This window comes from Mus caroli, unplaced genomic scaffold (genome assembly GCF_978045245.1).
Source record: "Mus caroli unplaced genomic scaffold, Mus_caroli_1 scaffold_10, whole genome shotgun sequence".
Classification (NCBI taxonomy): Eukaryota; Metazoa; Chordata; class Mammalia; order Rodentia; family Muridae; genus Mus; species Mus caroli.
The window spans coordinates 48993766-49020192 of NW_028227265.1; the positions used below are offsets into that span (position 1 = coordinate 48993766).

Below are 26427 nucleotides of genomic sequence, written 5' to 3' on the forward strand. Positions count from 1 at the left end.
TTTTAAAATTTGTTTTGTTTTATTTTTTTCAAGACAGGGTTTCTCTCTGTAGCCTTTGTTATCCTGGAAATAGCCCCGTAGACCAGGTTGGCCTCAAACTCATAGAGATCCACCTGTCTCTGCCTCTGGGATTAAGGGCATGAGCCATCACTGCCCACCAAAGTCTTTCTTTTTCACCAGCTAATTACAGGGGCATGTACTTAATTCTAGAGAGCCCAGCATGTCTATGAAAGATCACATGAGCCTTACACAGAGGAAGTGGTCAGTGGCTGGGAGTGTAACAAATGTGCACCTTTAAACCATACTTCTTCTGGTGTGATAACTATTGTTGGTTGTCAACTTGACTATATCTGGAATGAACTACAATCCAGAAATGGAGGGCATACCTGTGATCTGGCTCTTAAGACAGGAAGACAACATGCCTTTGGTCAGGATATTTGGGGGTGGGGGGAGGAAGAAGACACATGCCTTTAAACCAGATCTTGAGGTGGGATGACACACCTTAAATCTGGGCCACATCTTCTGCTGGAAGCTTTTGTAAGGACATAGTGGAAGGAAGCTTTTGGTTCTTCTTTACCTGCTTGCCTTTGCCTTACTAGCATATCCATCCTTCACTGGCATGGGTGATCCCAGCATATATGGAAGACCACCTGAGACACCCAGTCTTGTAGGACTGAGTAATTGCTATATTCTTGGACTTTCCATTCCCAGCTAGCCATTGTTGGATTAGTTGGCCTGCAACCTGTAAGTCGTTCTAGTAAGTTCCATATATATTTACATATTTATATAATATACAAATATATATGGAATCTACATATATACACATATATGGAATATATATGTATATATACACATACATACATACATACGACACACACACACAATTCTCTGTTCACAATCAGAGGGCCTCCCAGAATGCAGTGCAATGAAGTAGTAACCAGAGGAGCAGTTTGTCAGAGCTCATGTAACTGCTAAACTGGACAGGTCTACTTGGGGTCCACCCATCGCTCTGCCTCTGGAAATGAACTGGGAAGCTGAGAGAAGAGCTTTGTGAATCAGCTGGCAGAGGAGGTGGTGGTGAGATGGGAGTTGCCTCCCTGGAGCCGACTCTTCTGTAGAACATGACTTCCTGTTGTGTCTCTACATCTGAAAGGTGTTCTCAGAAGACTCCATTCCCAGTTGTCACATATCGCAGGATGCCTGGCATGTGAGCCTGGACTCTGCACAAGCACTTATTTTCCTGCTTGTGGTTAAAATAAGGAAACACATAACGGAGTCAGATCTCCCAGCATATAGGTTCATGGCATGTGCATGAGAATACCTGACCCTTGTGCAACTGTGGGAACTGTCACATCTCACATGGAAGGCCACTGTGGCCCTTGTCCTCATTCCTCTCCACAGCTACTTCAGCGTCTCAGCTGATGAAACTTCAAGATGGACTTTTAAACTTTTCCAAACGTTTATAATAAAGGTTTAACAAGAGAGCCGCTGAGGCAGCACCCTTTTGGGGCCGCAGACATCCGGCACCCTCCCAGTCGGAGGACAGTGACCTGCCCTGCAGGGAGCGCCATCTTGGCTCCGGGACTCCGCCGAGCTTAGTCTCTACAGGTCAGAGTGGGGACCACGGGGGCAGACGGCTTCTGGGACAGGCAGGAGCCACAGAGCCGCTGAGGCAGCACCCTTTTGGGGCCGCAGACTTCCGGCACCCTCCCAGCCGGAGGACAGAGACCTGCCCTGCAGAGAGTGCCATCTTGGCTCCGGGACTCCGCCGAACTTAGTCTACAGGTTAGAGTGAGGACCAAAGAGGCAGACAGCTTCTGGGACAGGCGGGAGCCACAGAGCCGCTGAGGCAGCACCCTTTTGGGGCCGCAGACATCCGGCACCCTCCCAGTCGGAGGACAGTGACCTGCCCTGCAGGGAACGCCATCTTGGCTCCGGGACTCCGCCGAGCTTAGTCTCTACAGGTCAGAGTGGGGACCACGGGGGCAGACGGCTTCTGGGACAGGCGGGAGCCACAGAGCTGCTGAGGCAGCACCCTTTAGGGGCCGCAGACATCCGGCACCCTCCCAGTCGGAGGACAGTGACCTGCCCTGCAGGGAGCTCCATCTTGGCTCCGGGACTCCGCCGAACTTAGTCTGTACAGGTCAGAGTGAGGACCACAGAGGCAGACAGCTTCTGGGACAGGCGGGAGCCACAGAACCGCTGAGGCAGCACCCTTTTGGGGCCGCAGACATCCGACACCCTCCCAGCCGGAGAACAGTGACCTGCCCTGCAGGGAGCGCCATCTTGGCTCCGGGACTCCGCCGAACTTAGTCTGTACAGGTCTGCTGACAGAGGATACTCAGAATCCCCAGAAGAACAACCTCTGAACAGAGACAACTATAACAACTCCAGAGATTACCAGATGGCGAGAGGTAAAGGTAAGAATCTTACTAACAGAAACCAAGACCACTCACCATCATCAGGACCCAGCACTCCCACTTCGCCCAGTCCAGGGCACCCCAACACACCTGAAAAACTAGACCTGGATTTAAAAGCATATCTCATGATGATGGTAGAGGACATCAAGAAGGACTTTAAAGAACTACAGGAGAACATGGCTAAAGAGTTACAAGTCCTTAAAGAAAAACAGGAAAACACAACCAAACTGGTAGAAGTCCTTAAAGAGAAACAGGAAAACACATCCAATCAGATGATGGAAATGAACAAAACCATACTAGACCTAAAAAGGGAAGTAGACACAATAAAGAAAACCCAAAATGAGGCAACACTGGAGATAGAAACCCTAGGAAAGAAATCTGGAACCATAGATGCAAGCATCAGCAACAGAATACAAGAGATGGAAGAGAGAATCTCAGGTGCAGAAGATTCCATAGAGAACATGGGCACAACAATCAAGGAAAATGGAAAATGCAAAAAGATCCTAACTCAAAACATCCAGGAAATACAGGACACAATGAGAAGACCAAACCTACGGATAATAGGAGTGGATGAGAATGAAGATTTTCAACTCAAAGGACCAGCAAACATCTTCAACAAAATTATAGAAGAAAACTTCCCAAATCTAAAGAAAGAGATGCCCATGAACATACAAGAAGCCTACAGAACTCCAAATAGGCTGGACCAGAAAAGAAATACCTCCCGACACATAAAAATCAGAACAACAAATGCACTAAATAAAGATAGAATACTAAAAGCAGTAAGAGAAAAAGGCCAAGTAACATATAAAGGCAAGCCTATCAGAATTACACCAGATTTTTCACCAGAGACTATGAAAGCTAGAAGATCCTGGACAGATGTTATACAGACACTAAAAGAACACAAATTCCAGCCCAAGCTACTATACCCAGCCAAACTCTCAATTAACATAGATGGAGAAACCAAAGTATTCCACGACAAAGCCAAATTCACACATTATCTCTCCACGAATCCAGCCCTTCAAAGGATAATAACAGAAAAAAACCAATACAAGGACAGGAACCACGCCCTAGAAACAACAAGAAGGTAATCCCTCAACAAACCTAAAAGAAGACAGCCACAAGAACAGAATGCCAACTTTAACAACAAAAATAACAGGAAACAACAATTACTTTTCCTTAATATCTCTTAATATCAATGGACTCAACTCCCCGATAAAAAGACATAGACTAACAAACTGGCTACACAAACAAGACCCAACATTTTGCTGCTTACAAGAAACTCATCTCAGAGAAAAAGATAGACACTACCTCAGAATGAAAGGCTGGAAAACAATTTTCCAAGCAAATGGTCTGAAGAAACAAGCTGGAGTAGCCATTCTAATATCAGATAAGATTGACTTCCAACACAAAGTCATCAAAAAAGACAGGGAGGGGCACTTCATACTCATCAAAGGTAAAATCCTCCAAGAGGAACTATCAATCCTGAATATCTATGCTCCAAATACAAAGGCAGCCTCATTCATTAAAGAAACTTTAGTAAATCTCAAAGCACACATTGCACCTCATACAATAATAGTGGGAGACTTCAACACACCACTTTCACCAATGGACAGATCATGGAAACAGAAACTAAACAGGGACACAGTGAAACTAACAGAAGTTATGGATCAAATGGATCTGGCAGATATCTACAGAACATTTTACCCTAAAACAAAAGGATACACCTTCTTCTCAGCACCTCTTGGTACTTTCTCCAAAATTGACCACGTAATTGGGCACAAAACAGGACTCAACAGATACAAAAACATTGAAATTGTCCCATGCATCCTATCAGATCACCATGGACTAAGGCTGATCTTCAATAACAAAATAAATAATAGAAAGCCAACCTTCACGTGGAAACTGAACAACACTCTTCTCAATGATACCTTGGTCAAGGAAGGAATAAAGAAAGAAATTAAGGACTTTTTAGAGTTCAATGAAAATGAAGCCACAACATACCCAAACTTATGGGACGCAATGAAAGCATTTCTAAGAGGAAAACTCATAGCTCTGAGTGCCTCCAAAAGGAAACTAGAAAGAGCACACATTAGCAGCTTGACAACACACCTAAAAGCACTAGAACAAAAGGAAGCAAATTCACCCAAGAGGAGTAGACGGCAGGAAATAATCAAACTCAGGGGTGAAATCAACCAAGTGGAAACAAGAAAAACTATTCAAAGAATCAACCAATCAAGGAGCTGGTTCTTTGAGAAAATCAACAAGATAGATAAACCCTTAGCCAGACTCACTAGAGGGCACAGGGAAAGCATCCTAATTAACAAAATCAGAAATGAAAAAGGAGACATAACAACAGATCCTGAAGACATCCAAAACACCATCAGATCCTTCTACCAAAGGCTATACTCAACAAAACTGGAGAACCTGGATGAAATGGAGAAGTTCCTAGACAGATACCAGGTACCAAAGTTGAATCAAGATCAGGTTAATGATCTAAACAGCCCTATATCCCCCAAAGAAATAGAAGCAGTCATTAATAGTCTCCCAACTAAAAAAAGCCCAGGACCAGATGGGTTTAGTGCAGAGTTCTATCAGACCTTCAAAGAAGATCTAATCCCAGTTCTTCACAAACTATTCCACAAAATAGAAACAGAAGGTACTCTACCCAACTCATTCTGTGAAGCCACAATTACTCTGTTACCTAAACCACAAAAAGACCCAACAAAGATAGAAAACTTCAGACCAATATCCCTTATGAATATTGATGCAAAAATCCTCAATAAAATTCTTGCTAACCGAATCCAAGAACACATCAAAACAATCATCCATCCTGACCAAGTAGGTTTCATCCCAGGGATGCAGGGATGGTTCAATATACGGAAATCCATCAACGTAATCCAGTATATAAACAAACTCAAAGACAAAAACCACATGGTCATCTCGTTAGATGCGGAAAAAGCATTTGACAAGATCCAACACCCATTCATGATAAAAGTCTTGGAAAGATCAGGAATTCAAGGCCCATACCTAAACATGATAAAAGCAATCTACAGCAAACCAGTAGCCAACATCAAAGTAAATGGTGAGAAGCTTGAAGCAATCCCTCTAAAATCAGGGACTAGACAAGGCTGTCCACTTTCTCCATACCTATTCAACATTGTACTTGAAGTCCTAGCCAGAGCAATTCGACAACAAAAGGAGATCAAAGGGATACAAATTGGAAAAGATGAAGTCAAAATATCACTTTTTGCAGATGATATGATAGTATATATAAGTGACCCTAAAAATTCCACCAGAGAACTCCTAAGCCTGATAAACAGCTTCGGTGAAGTAGCTGGATATAAAATTAACTCAAACAAATCAATGGCCTTTCTCTACACAAAGAATAAACAGGCTGAGAAAGAAATTAGGGAAACAACACCCTTCTCAATAGTCACAAATAATATAAAATATCTTGGCGTGACTCTAACTAAGGAAGTGAAAGATCTGTATAATAAAAACTTCAAGTCTCTGAAGAAAGAAATTATAGAAGATCTCAGAAGATGGAAAGATCTCCCATGCTCATGGATTGGCAGGATCAACATTGTAAAAATGGCTATCTTGCCAAAAGCAATTTACAGATTCAATGCAATCCCCATCAAAATTCCAACTCAATTCTTCAACGAATTAGAAAGTGCAATCTGCAAATTCATCTGGAATAACAAAAAACCTAGGATAGCAAAAACTCTTCTCAAGGATAAAAGAACCTCTGGTGGAATCACCATGCCGGACCTAAAGCTCTACTACAGAGCAATTGTGATAAAAACTGCATGGTACTGGTATAGTGACAGACAAATAGACCAATGGAATAGAATTGAAGACCCAGAAATGAACCCACACACCTACGGTCACTTGATCTTCGACAAGGGAGCTAAAAACATCCAGTGGAAGAAAGACAGCATTTTCAACAAATGGTGCTGGCACAACTGGTTGTTAACATGTAGAAGAATGCGAATCGATCCATTCCTATCTCCTTGTACTAAGGTCAAGTCTAAGTGGATCAAGGAACTTCACATAAAAGCAGAGACACTGAAACTTATAGAGGAGAAAGTGGGGAAAAGCCTTGAAGATATGGGCACAGGGGAAAAATTCCTGAATAGAACAGTAATGGCTTGTGCTGTAAGATCGAGAATTGACAAGTGGGACCTCATGAAACTACAAAGCTTCTGCAAGGCTAAAGACACCATCAATAAGACAAAAAAACCACCAACAGATTGGGAAAGGATCTTCACCTATCCTAAATCAGATAAGGGACTAATATCCAATATATATAAAGAACTCAAGAAGGTGGACTCCAGAAAGTCAAATAACCCCATTAAAAAATGGGGCTCAGAACTGAACAAAGAACTCTCGCCTGAGGAATACCGAATGGCAGAGAAACACCTGAAAAAATGTTCAACATCCTTAATCATCAGGGAAATGCAAATCAAAACAACCCTGAGATTCCACCTCACACCAGTCAGAATGGCTAAGATCAAAAATTCAGGTGACAGCAGTTGCTGGCGAGGATGTGGAGAAAGAGGAACACTCCTCCATTGTTGGTGGGATTGCAAGCTTGTACAACCACTCTGGAAATCAGTCTGGCGGTTCCTCAGAAAATTGGACATAGTACTACCGGAGGATCCAGCAATACCTCTCCTGGGCATATATCCAGAAGATGTCCCAACCGGTAAAAAGGACACATGTTCCACTATGTTCATAGCAGCCCTATTTATAATAGCCAGAAGCTGGAAAGAACCCAGATGTCCCTCAACAGAGGAATGGATACAGAAATTATGGTACATTTACACAATGGAGTACTACTCAGCTATTAAAAAGAATGAATTTATGAAATTCCTAGCCAAATGGATGGACCTGGAGGGCATCATCTTGAGTGAAGTAACACAATCACAAAAGAACTCACACAATATGTATTCACTGATAAGTGGATATTAGCCTAAAACTTAGGATACCCAAGATTTAAGATACAATTTGCTAAACGCATGAAACTCAAGAAGAATGAAGACCAAAGTGTGGACACTGTGCACCTTCTCAGAATTGGGAACAAAACACCCAGGGAAGGAGTTACAGAGACAAAGTTCGTAGTGGTGATGAAAGGATGGACCATTTAGAGACTGCCGTACCCAGGGATCCATCCCATAATCAACTTCTAAACGCTGACACCATTGCATACACTAGCAAGATTTTGCTGAAAGGACCCAAATATAGCTGTCTCTTGTGAGACGATGCTGGGGCCTAGCAAACACAGGAGTGGATGTTCACAGTCAGCTATTGGATGTATCACAGGGCTCCCAATGGAGAAGCTAGAGTAAGTACCCAAGGAGCTAAAGGGATCTGCAACCCTATTGTTGGAACAACATGATGTACTAACCAGAACCCCGGAGCTCTTGTCTCTAGCTGCATATGTATCGAAAGATGACCTAGTCGGCCATCACTGGAAAGAGAGGCCCATTGGACTTGCAAACTTTATATGCCCCAATATAGGGGAATGCCAGGGCCAAAAGAATGGGAATGGGTGGATAGGGAAGTGGGGGGGCGCTATGGGGGACTTTTGGGATAGCATTGGAAACGTAATTGAGGAAAATATGTAATAAAAATATTAAAAAAAAAAAGGTTTAACAATTAACAGTGAATAAAACCAACATGGATTTTAGAAGCAGTTGAACTATTCAGTGGACGGTAGACACCTATCTTATTAACAACCCACAAATACTGTCTGTGGCTCTGGGTAGTCATATGTTACAATTTGGGAAGACTCCCAAGGCTGTTCCATCAAAGGGTTCTGTTCACCTCACATTGTCTGCCTCCAACGCCTGATTTTGATTGTCAACTTGACTGGATTTATATTCATCATGGAAACAAGTTTGGCGCATTCTGTGACAGATTAGAACAGGCTTAGTGAAGTGGAAAGACCCACCATACATTCGGGTGGTGCAGTTCTCTGGGCTGTGGTCCTCAGCTCCATAAAAAGGAGAATGAAGTGAGTGCCAACCTTCTCCTCTGCTTCTAGATGCCAGATGCAGTGGGCTTGTCATGCTCCTGCCTCCATGCCTTCCCGAGATGCCTTGGAACTATGAGTCAAAACAAACCCTTCCCTGTCATGTTGATCTTGGCAGGTGTTTGTCACAGCAGTGAGGAGGTAACTAGCTCTTGTTTCCTGGTGGGAGGGCTCCTCATTTCTACTTTCAGAAAAAGATGGGGAGGTTTGCTGTTGAAGCTGTTAGCATTTCTTCTAGGCTCCTCCCCACAGTTACCTAGTGACAGCCAGGTAGGAGCCTGGCTGCTATAAAATGGCTGTTCCCCCACTTCCTCCCCCCTTACTTTCTCTCTCCCTGTCCTCTCCCCTCCCCCCTTCTCTCCTTGTGTTTTTGTCCCACCTTTCCCCTTCTTTTTCCTCCTCTCTTTCTGTCCCTCACCTCCTTCTCTGTCCCCTCTCTTTCTCTGCCTATGACTGGTACTTCAGGTGGGGATGCCTCAGCACAGACCCCCCTCCTGTTGCATCATACCACTGCATTTCAAAACATATCAAAAACAAAGTATGAGTTTTTTTTTTGGGGGGGGGAGGGGCAGAGTAGGAAGAACTAAATCTTTACAGTTAATACAGCAGCAGCAACAGGGGCCAGATTTGAAGACAGGCTGTGTGACTTGATAGTGGCTGAACCATACATAAAAACCAGAATATGGGACTGGGAGATGACTGAGTGATGCTGAACAAGCATGAGGACCCAAGTTCAAATCCCAGAACTCGAACACAAACACCTCAGTGTAACCGTCTATGTCTGTAGTCTGTGGAGGTCAGAGACAAGGGGATCAGTGGCTTGCTAGCCTAGCTCCCTTCAAGATGTTTGATTCTGGAACCATAATGGCCCAGGGAAACAGAGTAAGGGTAGAGGAAACTTCATCCCTGGATACCTCAGAAGAGATGGCAAGAGTTGGCTCTCACCCCACTCCCCAACCTGGTGCCATAAAGTTGGCCACCCCACCATCTACCCTAGCAAGAATTTATACCCTGATAGCTATCAGGCTTCCCTCCTTGTTTGACCTTATAAGATCTCCCCTCCCCTCCTACAACCCCTGAATATGCAGATGAAGCATCTTCCAGCACCCCTGTCCTGGCCAGTGGTGCACAGCCACACAAACTTTACCCTAGAGACCCTGTCTACCTCTCCAGGGACATAAATGGCCCCTTTCTCCCCAGTATGCCCCATATTCACTGCTGAACAAGATCCTACCTGCACCCACCCACACCCAGGTAATTCTCTTCGACCAGTCCAGCCTGCTGGTGTGCAGTGAGCTTGGCTACCCCGACGGGGAGAAGCAGACACTGGCTGGTATTTGATATCATTTTCTAGCCTCTATGTGCCCATGGATGCATTCTCATTCTCTTCTCTTCTCTTCTCTTCTCTTCTCTTCTCTTCTCTTCTCTTCTCTTCTCTTCTCTTCTCTTCTCTTCTCTTCTCTTCTCTTCTCTTCTCTTCTCTCTTTCACACACACACACAACACACACACACACACACACACACACATGAACTCATGAACCCCCTTGTCCTATACGTAAATAAATACCTATCACCAAACCCAACATCTAGAACACTGGGAGCCCAGAGAGCCAAGGAAGCTGAGTCCCCATCTGCAGGAATCAGGACAAATGGTGAGGACTTAGCCCAGAACTCTCAGCTCCCATACTTTTAAATCCTTTCTCACTTAGAAACAACCAGAGAAACCCAAACAAGCTCTCCTAGCCAATCACATAGGATACCCCTTATCTCTCTCAGCCAGTCACATAGGACAGCCCTTACCTCAGCGCTAGCTTCCCCACACCATCATCTTGAGTTAGGCCACACCTGACATCTTCCTCTTCTTCCCCCCTGTTCAGTTTTCCTGTTCTCCCTGCCTTTGAATCTCTGCTATATGCACGAGGCAGACTGCTTGCTCTAGTCAGAACTAAACAAAAGCTTTTTCTTATTCCCACACTGGTGGTATTCAATGAATTTACGGGGTAACATTCAGGAGAGATAAATTTTCCTCCTGTACACAGAGAAGCCACAAAGAATGGGACCATATCTAGAGGTGTGTGAACTCCAGATCTCAAGGTACGGTTGTAAGACTGAAAGGCTGAAGAGTGACAGAGTGACGTAGGCTATTTCACAATGTTTCTTAGAAGCCACAAAGACCCATCAGAATAGGAGTGCCATCAGTTTGTAGCAACTGTTTCACCCGAGTGTCTCATGGGACTTTCACAAAACCTAGTGAAACGCTGAGAGCAGGCATTCTTGTTCTAATGTTGAGTACATTTATCTCTGCTCGACGGAGACCAGATAGCACCTGAGCTCTCAGAGCACCTCAACGGAGCCAGCCACAGAGGGAAACTGCAACTTACAGCTCTGCTCCTGGCTGAGCCTGGTGTCCGATGCCCTGTCCTCCGCCTGCCTCTCCCACACTCAGAATCACCGTAACCCCATTCAAATAGGCCCATTGCCAGGTGCACTCTCCCTAACCCCACGGAGTCTCAGACCTGGTCGAGTAGAGCAGATGACCGTGAGCTCCTGGCTCGTGTCTCCAGATCGTCTCACAGGAACCAGAAACTCCCCAACAGCCTCTGCCAGTTTGTATTCTGCCTCTGGAATGTAAACTGTTGATTCTAGGAAAGACCAGAGAAGACATTTCAGCAAGATTAAAATACCAGGTCTCTGGTATTTTATCACACCTACGCAGAAAGAAGCATGCAGCCATCGGCTCCTATGTTTGCAACATGATTAACTGCATCATTTATGAGAAGGGTGGGGAGTATTTGTTATTAAGTAAAAAAAGCAGGAGATTTGAGTTTAGGGGATCCCCTCTCCCTTCTCCCTTATTAAATCGTGTGTGGCATACCATCTTCAGGATCTACAATTTCAACTGTTGCCATCTCTGGAAACTCCAGTGCAGCCGCGCCAGGTTCAGAGAGAATGATCTGGAAAGTTTCTGAGGTCTCGTACTTGGTGTCGGGTATAAGTCCCACCCTCCATGTGGCTGTAGACTGGCCGGGACCGAACTGGACCAGCATAGGAGCCTTTCCTTTAAAATCCTTATTTTCTTCTGCAGTGTCTCCTTTGGTTCTAATGCCTGAAGAAAAGCCAGAAAACTCACCATAATCCCCAGGGTCTGAAGGGATATTTTCCCCTTCAACTCATTTCTATTGTGACAAACACAGATAACATAGTTATTGCTTCTGTTTAGTGTCTGGAGAAGATATTTGTGAACACTGTTCTCAGCTACAAGAGGAAGCAGAAGTGAACTGAATCAGGAGGAAAGCAGGGAGGGAGGGAGGGAGGGAGAGAAAGAGGGATGGAGAGAGGAAGGAAGGGAGGGAGGGAGAGAGGGACAGAGGAAGAGAGGAAGGGAGCTAGAGAGGGAGAGAGGGCAGGGTGCAGTTCAGTGCTAGAGCAATGTCTATGTTTGTGCCAGGCCTTGAGTTCCACTGCAAAAAGAAGATCTACTGTTGGGAACCATGAAGAAGGAAGGACAGAAGATGGATCCTGGAGAGTAGATTTAGCTTGTTTGTTTATCTTAGCATATATTAACCCATGACCTCCGATTGGTCAAATCCTGGGAGTTTGAAGATGAGTGAGAACTTAGCCCCCAGAAAGCTCACTGTTTAAATAGAATGGAGCGGAACATAAGCCCTGTGGAAGCTTGGGCTGCTACTCATCAAGGAGCGCCAGGGCACAGCTTGGTACATAAACGTCTTCAATAAATATCACTGAGAGAATATATTCTGACAATTTCAATTTCTGTCATCTCTGAGTAATTATCTTATCTATCTGTCTATCTATCTATCTATCTATCTATCTATCTATCTATCTATCTATCTATCTATCTATCTATCTATCTATCTTTTGAGACAGTGTTCACATAGTCCAGATTGTCCTATGTAGCTGAGTATGAGTTTGAACTTCTGATCTTCTTGTTTCCATCTCCAAGTTCCAGGATTGTAGGTATGAACCACCATACCTGGTTTTATTTAGTGCTGTGGATCCAAGCCAAAGCTTCCCACATGCTAGACAGTCACCCTTCCAAATAAAAATGAGCGTATCCCAAGCCAGTTTAGTGACTTTTGATTGTGAGATAATTTTTAGTAACTTTCCAGACAGATCCCTGATAATGAAAATGGAGAGGTGGGGACTGATTGGAGGAAGTAGGAATTAGTAATTTATGAAAGAAACTGATCAACAATAATAAAATCAACAACTCAGCAATATGTAAAATAGCCGGTGTCAGACACGGCAGTCAAGACTCGTTGAAGAGCCAGAGCTGGAACAGGGATCTGGACTTGGCACTTTCTTTCTTTCTTCTTGTAGACTGTGTGGTCTGCTGCTAGACCCAGTCTCAGTGGTCTGGGGAGTCAGGAGGACTTTCAGGAGTGGAGGACGGAGGCCTGTTAGAGGTTCCGTTCAGGCAACAACAAGAGGTGGCTATTAGAGTCATGTCTTAGGGCTTCTGCCAGAGTGGGCCCAACAATCTGCTGGAAAAGACAGACAGTACCACATAGGCCTCTTCTGTGAGCCAGAGGATGGCAAGTGCTATAAGGGTGTTGGTTTAGGTGTAAGGGAAGGCCTCCAAGGCATCTGTCTCACATAGCCAAGTGCTCACACACACACACACACACAAACACACACACACACAACTTTAAAGCTGGAGTATGGAAACTCTTCCTGACATATTAATTCAAACTCATAAGGAGTCCTTGGATGACAAATTGCAAAAGCCAAGTCCTAAAAGAGAAAGAAGACTTATTTCAGCTGAAGGTCTTGGCAGCCATCCCAACCATGCAATGAGGAAAGGACCTGAGGTATGGGTGAGGCTTTGGCTGTCCTAAGTGAAGCCTGTTCCTAACGTCTCCTGTATAGCTCCTTTTCTTCATTAGCTACTTTCCCCTGCATTAGTCCTTCCCACTCCCCTTCTATGCCTGTCTGGGAGGCTCCTAATGATCATTTGTAAAATGTAAAATGTAAAATGTAAGACAACCACAAAAAAGGCACACACCTTTGATCCTAGCACTCAGAGGTAGAGGCACAAGAATCTCTGTGTGTTCAAGACCAGTGTGAGTTCTAGGATAGCCAGGGCTACATTGTGAGATCCTGTCTTGAAGCTGCCCATGTAGGAAGAAAATGAAGGTAACATACCCTTGTTTGATTCCTCAAGAGATTATAAAGGCAACATGACTTCTGAAGGTCCTGGTAGCTAACAGTGCTGTAAAAATGTAGTGGGTTCTTAGAACAATTATTATTAATGATGACAGTTGAATCCTCTCTGTTGGCCCTGCCTATGTGTTTACTCCAAAGAGCTATGTTAAGCTGGTAGGTGTTTGTAAAGCATCGAAAATTTGACATTGCACATGTCCTTAAGTAAGTTACAACCTCAGCGCTGGGTTAAAACAACTATACATAATAAAGTAATGAAAGCTGAAACAGCAATTAAATAGAAAATAATACTTCAGAAGAATAGCTAGAACTAGTGTATTAGTATGTGACAATATATTACTCTTACTTAAAAGACTTTTAAAAGAAGTTCATTGCAGCTTTATTCATAGAAGACAAAAACTGGAAAAAAAAAACCTAGATGCGTCCCATCCAAAAAATGTACAAATAAAATGTCCATTTACAGAATGGAGTATTGCTCAGTTGTTTAAAGAAATGGACATCATGAAATTTGTAGGCAAATGGATGGAACTAGAAAAGATCATCCTGAGTGAGGTAACTCAGACCCAGAGAGACCAATATGGTATGCATGCACTTACAAGTGGACATTAGCTGTTAAGCAAATGATAATCATGCTACAATCCACAGACTCAGAGAAACTAGGTAAAGGGGAGGGCTCTTGGGGGCATATGGATCTCCCTGGGAAGGAGAAATAGAATAGATTTTATGGGTGGACTGGGGGTAGGTGGGATCAGGACTGGGAGGTATCAGGTTGAGTAGTGGGATGGGGGTAAAAGGGTGGAAGGAGAGAATTTGGGGGAGAGGCAGCTGGAATTGGGGGGGCATTTGGGGAGCAGAGTGGAAACCTAATGCAGTAGAAACTTTCTGGACTCTATGAGGGGGTTCCTAGTAATGGAGGGTATAGAGTCTCAACTGGTTGTTTTTGGAAGCTAGGTAAGGCTTCCAGTGGTGGAACTGGGTTACATTCTGTTAAGTTGTTGGCTGAGGAGGTTCTGTAGAGGTCCCTTGTTGTGGATTGCTGTTTGTATTTTCTGCTCCCCCAAGAGGGGCCCATGTACTCAAGTGAGGTCAGGTGAAGTCTTAATTGGTCGGATAAGGCTAGAACCTGTGATTGGGCAGTGGAAGGAAAAGGTAGAGCTGAAAGTTTTAGAGAGGGGAAAGAGGAAGAAAGAAGACAGAGAGATGGGGAGATGAGAGAGATGGAGGATGGAAGAAGTGGAGGAAGAAGATGAGCTGGGGCCATGTGGCTTGAAGGAGCCACAGGTAGCTAGGGATTTCATAGATGGGCAATAGAGCAGTGTAGGGTACATTTGCCCAATCTAGGTGTGCAGCTTGTATTTATATCAATTGAATTTTACATTCTTTGTGTGGGCATTTTGGGGCTGGATATTTATCATTATAAATCTGGTTGGTATATTAAGTCTCTAGAGTTATCATTTTATGGGGCTAAGGGGATCTGAGTGAGTGGTAGCTGGCTTTCTTCAGGCTAGCCACAGAGGGTGGATGGCCTGGGAAGATTGGAGCGGCTTGACAGCAGCTGGCCATGGGAACCAGGGCAAGTTTGAGGCTGGCCATGGAGGTGGATGAGACCACTTTTGTCGGCAATTAGCCAGATTTAACGTGGATCATTTGTTTTTTTAAAACTACAATCTCAAAACAATCCAGGCTCAATCTCTAAACAACTCAGGATAATGTTAAGACAGAAAGTTACTCTCTGAAAATGGGCAGCAAGGCCTACTGCAGTGAACAACATCTACACAGATCATTGAATGTAGAGAGGTCATTTGACACCTGCACGGAGCCTTTGCTCTATGCTCTAGTCTCTTTGGTGAAGGGAGGTAGTCCCAGGCTATGGAAAGAGAAACCTGAACACCAACCCAGCAGCAAAACCCTGGACTTACAATCTGTCCTCCCTGCAAGAAATGCTGGCATAGAAGTTGTGGGAATGGCCAACCATTGTTTGGTTTAATTTGAGGGTCACACCATAAGAGGGATCCCATGGCCTACACTGGCTAGATAGCTAGGAACTGGAGACAGGATAGCACAGAGACCTAGAGAAGAACCAAACATGGCTGGGAAAAATCAATGAAATGATTCCCAATGATTAAATGATTTCTAATGCTATTCTGCTCTACTCGTAACTTGGTGCCTCATCTGGTTCTCACCAGAGAGGCTTCACTCAGCAGCAGATGGGAGAGAGTGCAGAGACCCACAGTCAGACATTTTTCAGAGAGTCTAAAGTGGAGGTCTTCGTTGGGTCCTCCCTTTAGAGATCAGGGAACCCCATGGAAGTGGGGACAAAATGATCGTAGGAGTCAGAGGGGATGGAGGACACCAGGAGATGATGGCACACTGAATCAACTAAGCAGAGCTCACAGAGACTGAAGCAGCAAGCACAGGGCCTGCATGGGTCTGCACCAGGTTCTCTGTGTATATGCCATGGCTGTTAGCGGGGTGTTTTTGTGGGACTTCTAACAGTGGGAGCAGCCATGTCCCTGACTCTATTGCCTGTTCTTGAGACTCTTTTCTTCTTATAGAATTGCCTCATACAGCCTCAGTGTGAGGGCTTAGGCTTGTCTTATTGTATCTTGTTTTGTCCTTTTTGGTTGTTGTCTCTTGGAGATCTGCTCTTTTCTTAAGAGGAACTGGAGGGAGAGTGGATCTGAGGGTATGGGATGGTTGTGGGGAGCTGGGAGGAGTGGAGGGACTGGAAACTGGTTGAGATTTATGGTTTGAGAGGAAAACTCTATTTTCAATAGAAAAAAAAAGTTGGTGAGCTGGGGATTGTGGGATGGCTAGGACATGTCTCAATTTTCCTGGAGTTTTTTGAATTATAGAAAAGGAAATAATATAATCTATTAGAACAAGGAAACTACACAGAGAAAATAATCACAGCATATCAGCTGTAGCTTATCCTGTAGTGCACACAACACAGGTTTCCTGTAACTTTTGTAGGTATTTCCATCAGTTCAGCCATCTCTTCTAGTCTGTTCTCTTGTGGCTGTCTGAAGCCCACACTTCATGTCTCCATAACCTTTTGCTGACAGCCAATCCCAAGCTACTTACTAACAACAGATGTGCCTCCAAGGTATCCCCTGCGGGTGAGGGTCACTTCAAAGAATGGGGATTCTTCATCCACAATGTAGTACTCTTTTTCCAAAGAAATCCAAGCCCAGTTTAGATGGAAAGGTTGGTTTCTTAGCTGCTTTCCTCCTGTAAGGGTGAGGGATAAAGAAGATGTGAGCAGAAGTGATGAAAGGAATAATGATCAGGACCTATGTATTGCTCTGTTTTTGTAGAGAGGAAAGGCTCTTTATTTTCTAGAGACCATCATAAAGGCTTCGGGGAAGAATACTACAAATCGGTGGCCACAAATTAGATACTCAATACATGTCTGTTAATTTCTTTTTCTTTTTTTCTGTTTTTTCCTCAAAAGTATATTTTAATAAAAAGAATTCATTGAGCTACTTCAATAGTATTGTATATATTGCTGTATATATTAATCTTGATCCCTTAAGGTCTAAGCCAGAAATTAATAGAAAGACTTAAGGTCACCTTGGGCTATACAGAGAGACTTTGCCTCAAAACAACAATGGCAAAACATTTTGAAAACTTTATTTAGTTCATTTATACCCACTATGCAACCTTTCACATTCTTCATTATGCCTTGGAATCTGCTTGGTTTAGACACCTGACTGTTTTACCAAATTTTATCACAAGCAAAAAGCCCAGTAATCTTTCCTCACTGGTTGCCTTTGTGGTTGGTTTGCTCTCATCTTCTTGGCTAATTCTCAATTAAATGCATGTCTCAAGTCTGGATATACATGGATTTCAGACTACCATCTTCTTCAAAGGGGAAGGTTTTTAGCTAATCCAGAAAGACCTGATCCCACTGTATCCTAATTGTGAGTATTTAGGGATGTGAAAGGCATTCTGTGTCTGACAAAGGCAGAGCAGAGAGGACAGGAGAGTCAACTGTTCCTTAGGACATCTCTCCCTTGGTCACTTAGGATTAATCTTTATCCTGGACTTCTTCTGGCTAGGAAAAGATACTAATCACTCTTGCTTTGAATTTTCATTTCTGAGTTTCTATTTCTGTTTTATCTTCAGGAAAAAAAAAACAGATTAGGAAACTAGAGGTCAATGTTCCCCAAGGAAACATTCTCAGGCTTGGAAATTTGCCATTAATGACATCTGACAGAAGTGTTGAGGAAAATGTTCAATGGGAAGTCTCATCAATTCTGCCCGTAATAGATGGGAACCAGGAAGGCTTTGAATTCTAACTGTATCAGCTATATAGCTCACGGTTTGAGGATACAGCATGTCAATTATTTTCATCAGGGTCTTAATTTATTTAGTCTTAATTTTTCATTTGTGTGTGTGTGTGTGTGTGTGTGTGTGTGTGTGTGTGTGGTGTCTGTGGTATGTGTGTGTCTGTCAGATGTGTATTTGTGTATGTGCACGATGTGTGTGTGGTGTGTATATGTACATGTATGTGTGTATGTGGTGTATACGTGTGTGGTATGTATGTGTGATGTATGTGTGTGTGCTTGTGTGGTTTGTATGATGTATGTATGTATGTGTGTATGTGGTATGTAGTATGTGGTATGTATGTGTGTGCTTGTGTATGTGGTATGTATGTGTGTTGCATGTGTTGTGTATGTGTTGTGTGTGTGTTGTGTCTGTGCATATGTGTGTGTATGTGTATGCATGTGTGTGTGGTGTGAGCGTGTATGGTAGGTGTGTGTATGTGTATATGTGTGGTGTGTATGTGTGTGTGTGAGTTTCTCCTCCCTTGTGTTCAGTTTCAATGACTACTTCTCTCTGCCTAGTAACTAGCCAAAGCATTCACTGTATAATGTTAGTTTGCCTATCCTGGAGCAAGATAAGTAACTGTGAAAGTGTCCCTTCCGCAGGCTGAGCTTATCAGTCCCTGTGGCCTGACCTCTAAGGCAAGCCAGTACTTTCTACAAGCCCTTTCATGTTGTGGGGCCACCTATCAATGCTCTCCTAGAGAAAAGAGACATGGCAGCAGTGTGCACTAAGAAAGCCTGCATGTCCAGACATCAAGGGATGTTTGCATCAGTATGAAGAGACAGTTGAAGCCGGGAGGTGAAGCTCATCTGTAGGCATTTGGAGGCTGTTATCACAGATAGTGCTAGATAATGCAGACCTCAGAAACAGAGAAGCAAACATCTATGACATAGTTTGCTAGAGCTTCAGTGTAAGGATACATGCCACAAATGCGTGCAACAAGACACCGTGAAGAACAAAACTAGTCATAAGAAATAAAAAACCCAACCAGGTGGTGGTGGCACACGCCTTTAATCCCAGCACTTGGGAGGCAGAGACAGGTTGATTTCTGTGTTCAAGGCCAGCCTGGTCTACAAAGTGAGTTCCAGGACAGCCAGGGCTATACAGAGAAACCCTGTCTTGAAAAACCGAAAAACAAAACAACAACAACAAAAAACACCAAACCAAACCAAACCAAACCAAAAAAGAAATAAAAAACCCTAAGCGGTGAGAGAGCCTCAGAGTACCCCTTCCACAGAGATGAGTGGTCCCCTCCCTTTGGAACATTACTCATGATCCACAGACTGATTTTAAATATGTACACTTTAAAAGATGTTAAAGACATATTACATTTGAATTAAGTATGGGCTTTTGTCAATGGCAATATTTGATGCTGGGGCTGGCTTATGCATGATGCTACCCTTAAGAGGTGCAGTCTATACGGAGTGTTTAGTTCACTGAGCCATGACTTTGAAGGGACTGTCACTACTCCAGTGTACTGCAGCCTCCAGTGCTGTGAATCATGGGAAACTTCTTTTTGTTTTGATTACATTAGATACTTAGTTACAGTCAAGTAAAGCTCACTACCACAACTATTAATGGAGATAAACAATCGTTTGCAGAATTTCTAACCTTCTGAAATGTCAATGACTGCTGTCTAGGTTTGAAGCATTCCAGCTTTCCATATTTGGTGGGGGAGTGTGCTACTCTGTCTCTTCCACAGTATGACATCTCATCAGATCTATACCCGAGGGTGTGAAGTCCTTTTCACCTCTAGGGAAAACTATATTAATCCATGTCAGATTAATGATACCTATATGTGAGTAGCTGACCTCAAGGACTCAGTCCAAAGTGTATAAAAAACCGGAGAATTTGATGTAGATACAGAGAGCTTAGCTCACGAATGCATCTTGTGATAGGCTACATACACTCTGTCAGCCATTTCTCTGAACCTGAGAGCTCAGATTGCCAGGGCAATACCTTGTTAGCCTTGGGGTTTTGAAGTCATGCCTGCTAGTATGGACACTGGCTATAGAATCAAGAGAACTCATATCTCACTAAGAAATTTCATTGCAGGAGCCAAGTCAGATAATCCTGGAAAACACTCATATAAAAATATACTGCAGACTAGCTGGGCATGGTGATGCACACCTTTAATCCCAGAACCCATGAGGCAGAGGCAGGTGAATCTCTGAGTTGGAGGCCAGCCTGGTCTACTGACAGTTCCAGGACAGCCAGGGCTACACAGAGAAACCCTGTGTGGAAAAACCAAACAACAACAAACCTCAAACAACAACAAGAACAACAACAACCAACCAAACAAAAATACTGAGAACTAATTAGAGGTTCATTTCTGGAGAGGGTAGCTTCTGCCCTACCTGAACAACCACACCATTATACATGTGGAACTCATCCTGTGGCTGATTTACCTCATTGTTCATTTATCAAGTGTATATCCTGTGAGATTTATGGGTGTTATTATTCCCCTTTAAACCTTCTGAATCTAAGAAAAATTCTCTCTGTGTGGCAACAAACCATGTCATTTGTGAGATGATACTTCGAGCATCTCTTCATTTCCACCTAATTTAACAAAGGCACAAAATAACAACTCCTTCATCTTGCAGTGATGAGAATTGAACCCAGGACCTTGAGCCTTCTATGCAAATTCTCTACCACTGAGCTACTTATTTCCCCAGTGCACAGTGAGGCCCACATCTTCACAATTCTCTTATCAGGTTGAGAAAAGTGAGAAAAACACATCAAATCTTTATCCAAATACTAGATTCAGTAGTATATTTTATATAGGTATCAAATTATTATATTTTACACTGCAAATACACACAAATACCACTCAGCAAAAGACCAAACAAACAAACAAACAAACACCAAACCTATAGACATTGTATTGAGGAGGACTCAATGTATAAGTCTTATTGGTAAAATAAAGTTTCCTTTAAAAATGAAAGAACTTAGAATCAGCAGCACGTGCAGACAAGCCTGGCGCTCCGAGTTTGATCCCCAGACCTCATAAAACAGAAGGAGAGACCCTGCTCTTGCATGTGGTCCTTTGACTAGCTCACGTGTGCTAGGGATGTAGCTCAGTAGAACAGATTAGAAAACGAATGTAAAACTTTAAAGCTTAAAAACAGATTATAGGGGCTGGAGAGATGGCACAGGGGTAATGAATACAGGCTGCTCTTTCAGACGACTCAGGTTCAATTCCCAGCATCCACATGGCACTTCACAACTGTCTGTACATTTTTTCAGGTGCTTCTCTGCCATTCGGTATTCCTCAGGTGAGAATTCTTTGTTCAGTTCTGAGCCCCATTTTTAAATGGGGTTATTTGATTTTCTGGAGTCCACCTTCTTGAGTTCTTTATATATATTGGATATTAGTCCCTTATCTGATTTAGGATAGGTGAAGATCCTTTCCCAATCTGTTGGTGGTTTTTTTGTCTTATTGATGGTGTCTTTAGCCTTGCAGAAGCTTTGCAGTTTCATGAGGTCCCACTTGTCAATTCTCGATCTTACAGCACAAGCCATTGCTGTTCTATTCAAGAATTTTCCCCCTGTGCCAATATCTTCAAGGCTTTTCCCCACTTTCTCCTCTATAAGTTTCAGTGTCTCTGGTTTTATGTGTAGTTCCTTGATCCACTTAGATTTGACCTTAGTACAAGGAGATAGGAATGGATCAATTCACATTCTTCTACATAACAACCAGTTGTTACAGCACCATTTGTTGAAAATGCTGTCTTTCTTCCACTGGATGGTTTTAGCTCCCTTGTCGAAGATCAAGTGACCATAGATGTGTGGCTTCATTTCTGGGTCTTCAATTCTATTCCATTGGTCTACTTGTCTGTCACTATACCAGTACCATGCAGTTTTTATCACAATTGCTCTGTAGTAAAGCTTTAGGTCAGGCATGGTGATTCCACCAGAGGTTCTTTTATCCTTGAGAAGAGTTTTTGATATCCTAGGTTTTTTGTTATTCCAGATGAATTTGCAGATTGCACTTTCTAATTCATTGAAGAATTGAGTTGGAATTTTGATGGGGATTGCATTGAATCTGTAGATTGCTTTTGGCAAGATAGCCATTTTTACAATGTTGATCCTGCCAATCCATGAGCATGGGAGGTCTTTTCATCTTCTGAGATCTTCTATAATTTCTTTCTTCAGATACTTGAAGTTTTTATCATACAGATCTTTCACTTCCTTAGAGTCACGCCAAGATATTTTATATTATTTGTGACTATTGAGAAGGGCGTTGTTTCCCTAATTTCTTTCTCAGCCTGTTTATTCTATGTGTAGAGAAAGGCCATTGACTTGTTTGAGTTAATTTTATATCCAGCTACTTCACCGAAGCTGTTTATCAGGTTTAGGAGTTCTCTGGTGGAATTTTTAGGGTCACTTATATATACTATCATATCATCTGCAAAAAGTGATACAACTGTCTGTAACTCTAGTTCCAGGGGATCCAACATCGTCACATGTATACATACCAACCAAACACCAATGCACATAAAATGAAAATAAGTAAAGTATTTAAAAACAGGGGTTACAAACAACCAGAGAGGGGCTGGCTCAGTGGTTAAGAGCATTGACTGCTCTTCCAGAGGTCCTGAGTTCAAATCCCAGCAATCACATGGTGGCTTACAACCATCTGTAATGAGATTTGATGCCCTCTTCTGGTGTGTCTGTGACAGCTACAGTGTACTTATATACATAAAATAAATAAATATATCTTTCAAAAATATCAACCAGAGAAAAACTTGAAAGTATATATAATACATTCTGACTTCCTAATAGGCAAAATTAAATACAAAAGGATAAATTAGCAGTTGCTGTCACATAACATTAGAAAACATTAATTTATGTTTCATTTAGACAAATTATATTACTTAGTGTAGACTCAAGGGAACTTGACAAGGCAAGTGTGAGCTTTAAGGTCTCTTGTGGTCCAAGTCTGAGTCAGGAGAATGAACTTTCTGGAAGGCACAGGAACTGTCTGAATTGTGCAGTCCTTGCCCTGGATACACAGTGTTATTGTGCCTTTCCACCCCTACCATCTCCTGGGGAAAACCAATTGGTCAAGCCAGGAGTGGCTGAGCTTGACGTTTGACAAATTAGGTCCCTGTGGTTCTGTGACCATGTGGCATTGCAGGTTACAGAGTTAGTAAACAAAAGCTATGCAAAGCCCATCATGGTGCTTGTTCTTTCTTTTCTACCACCTCTTACCCCTCTTACATCCTCTGCAGACAATGCACAATTTGTCACCTTCACTGTGCGGGGGGGGGGGGGGGGGGAGGGAGGGGAGGAGAGGGGCAGAGCCTTGAAACCGCATGCTTCAGGTTGTTGACAGTGCTCCCCTGGGTCGTGGCTTATCTGCTATTTTTACTGTGGTAGCACCCTCACAACATGCAGCTGGCTGCAGGAAGATCTCTCTTTCTTGTTATGGAGCCAATTGCAGGTTTCATGTTGATGCACATAGCCAAGTCACTGGTGATAAATAGGGCCCCGGTAAGTACCTTTGTGGTGGCTGAATGCCTCCTGGAACAACTATCTTGCATGTGGATGAAACTGTAGCATGGACACCTCTAATAGCATAACCTATGCATCGCTCATGCATACATTCCTCCTACTGATTTGCTGCAGAATAGGTCGTGGGTGCAACTTTCTAGTAACACCATTGTATGAAGTCAAGTTTTATTCTAGTTGGCAACAGAGCAGTACCTGTGGCAGAACTTTTGGAGTTTTCGTTTCTAAAATGTGCTGTGTGCAGCAGTGATTTTTCAAGCTTGTGGGTCGTGTTCAAGAGAGACCATTTGAAGATTTAATTCATGTGTGGATGCATGTCTCTGTGGGTGTGTGCACACGAGTGCGGATTCTTGTGGAGGCCAGAAGAGGAGATTGGATCTCTTGGAATTGGTGGATTCTGGAACTGAACTCCAGTCCTCCGCTGTTGTTGACTGCTGAGCCATCTCTACAGCACTTACTTAGAGAAATCTTTTAAAAACAATTAAAATAATGCGTTTCATGTCACACGCGCATTATGTGTGTGTATCCTTTTTTCCATATTTTATAAACTGATCATGCCATCCTGATCATATAGGCTTATATTGATTGTCATTGGAAAAGTGAGAGTACTTATGATGAATATTTACTGAATAGCTACCCTACATTGTACACCTTAGGAGAGTCAACTTTCTTATAGAATAAAGACTTCTACTTATTTCCCAGTGTCCAACACACGAGATGGTCACCAGTGAGCATGTGTTGGGGTCAGCAGCTGAGGGCTTTGAAATCGTGGATGTAAAAATCCAGAATTGACTGACTATCGTGGTAGAGAACACATGGCAGCAGGCAGAGAAGGCACAGAGGTGGATTACGGGGATCTCACATTCAGGAAGCAGAGGGCAAGCAGGAGGTGGGTCTGGGCTATATTTTTTGAGATGGGCTTCCCATCTCATCTCTGTTTATTTGGTGTGCATAAAGACTAAAACAAAACAAAACACCTTACAGCAAATGAAGTACTCATTCAAATGGGTTCTTCCTGCTTCAGGGAAAAGAATAACAGCCAGGATATATTATGAACAGTAAGGAAAGAAGCTGGCTAATGAAACAGAATCTAAGGATAAGTACCCTGCAGTTGAAGTGGACCTTGTGGGTTAAGCTAACATCTGTGTCCATCTATTCTTAACACTGACACGTTGAACTTGAAGTAGAAAGCTGTACAAACTCTGGAGTCCAGTTCATAACAGGGCTTAAACGCTGGGCTTTGGGCACTGAAATACAAATAGCTCAGAAACAATTGTTCAGGGCCAATTTCCAAGTTAGTTTCCTATTGCCATGTAAGAATGCTATAGTCTAAGTACATTAAAAATAATAACATATATACATTCTTAGTTGCAGTGGGTCATTAAAAATGAGAGTACATATACATTTTCTCCTCGATTCAGTGGGTCAGGTGTGTGGCTGTGCTAGGACCTTGGATCAGGCTCCAAAGGACTAATACCAAGGAGCTAGGTGGTCTCCTCTCTTAACTGAGAGGAGAAGATGCTTCAGATACACTTGGATTGTCGGCAGAGGCTGATACCCAGTCTGCAACTGAGGCTCCTAGCAGCTTTCCACACGACAGTGGCTTTAGGCTGCAATGACCTTCAGTAAGGTTCCTGCACTCTCCACACTCTGAAGATCTTCTAGTGGAAACTTCACAACATGATCATTTGCTTCTTCAAGGCTTTAGTATCCATTAGCAGGATGGAGCCCACCTGCCCTCTCCCTCCCCCCCCCCCAAGCACACACAGGCGTGTGGAAACCTAATCACAGCAGGGCATGCTAGTGCCCTTGATGTATTCTGATTACTTGAAGTGTGTGAGTTCCTCTCCTATAGCTCTGATAACACTACAACCAAGGCAGCTTATGGAAGGATGGTTGTATTTGGTTTGCAGTTGCAGAGGGATTAGATCCCATTATGGCAAGAGGCGTGGCAACAGGCAGCAGACATAGTGGGTGGGTAGAGCAGAAGGCTACACACAATTTCCTTTCAAAAAGCCGATTTAAAGGAAATTAAAAAATTTTAAAAAATGTGTGTGTGTGTGTGTGTGTGTGTGTGAGTGTGTGTGTGTGTGTGTGTGTGTGCATACATGTGCTGCAGAGGTCAGAGTCTTGGACCCTCTACCACAAGAGCTGAACTTACAGAGACAGCTGTAAACTGTCTAGTATGGATGCTCTGGGAGGTCATGCTCTGGGAGAGCGGTGTGTGCTCCTGACCACAGATCCATCTTTCTAGCCCAGGATTCAACATCTTGAGTCACAAGCAGGAAGAGGAGAGCACACAGGAAAGGCAGGCGACAAGGCTTTGAAACCCCAAATCTGCCCTGGTGACATTTCTTTCAGCAAGACCACGCCTTTACACCTCCAAACAGTGCCACCAACTGGGGACCAAGTATTCAAACATTTGATCCTATGGGAGCCATTCTTATTCAAACACCACAGGAAGCAATTCATAATTTCCACTTACAGTGAAGGAGAAACAGAGACAGAAGCACACAGGGGCTTACCCAAGGATTTCCCTTGCTGTAGTTTCCAATCTGACTGCACATTATGACTCCCCGGAGAGTTCCTAGCACACAGATCGTCTGTACTCCTCTAGAGCTTCCAGGGGCCTGGGCCCAGACTTGTGCTCTCTTTTATAAAACTTCCAAAGTAACCTAATTATTGTGCAATGAATTTACCACCAAGCTTCAGCTGTACCTACTGTATGATCCTGGAAGCATAGGGCTTTCTTCTTCTGAACCAAGAATGATGGAAACATCAGAGATTTAAAAGAACCAATATCTATCTAGTAGGCTGTACACAAAGTAAAAGCTGCCAGCTGCCTACCAAGTGAGACAGTCTTTGGTAGTTGAGCTAATACTTTAAGAGATCTCTTGGTCTGAATCTTGATCCAATGTGGCAGGTTGGAGAATAGTCCT

General features: G+C 43.3%; 1 protein-coding gene across 1 annotated transcript in view; it reads right to left on the reverse strand.

Moving 5' to 3' along the window:
* The window catches only part of Frem3 (FRAS1 related extracellular matrix 3), an 80210-nt gene that overhangs the window by 23580 nt on the left and 30203 nt on the right, over positions 1-26427 (reverse strand). Inside the window, exons 3-5 of the mRNA XM_021170967.2 lie at positions 16727-16873; positions 11334-11564; positions 10975-11100 (exon numbers count right to left, since the gene is read on the reverse strand). Of these exons, the coding sequence (XP_021026626.1) occupies positions 10975-11100; positions 11334-11564; positions 16727-16873 (504 nt within the window). The remainder of the gene's footprint in view (positions 1-10974; positions 11101-11333; positions 11565-16726; positions 16874-26427) is intronic.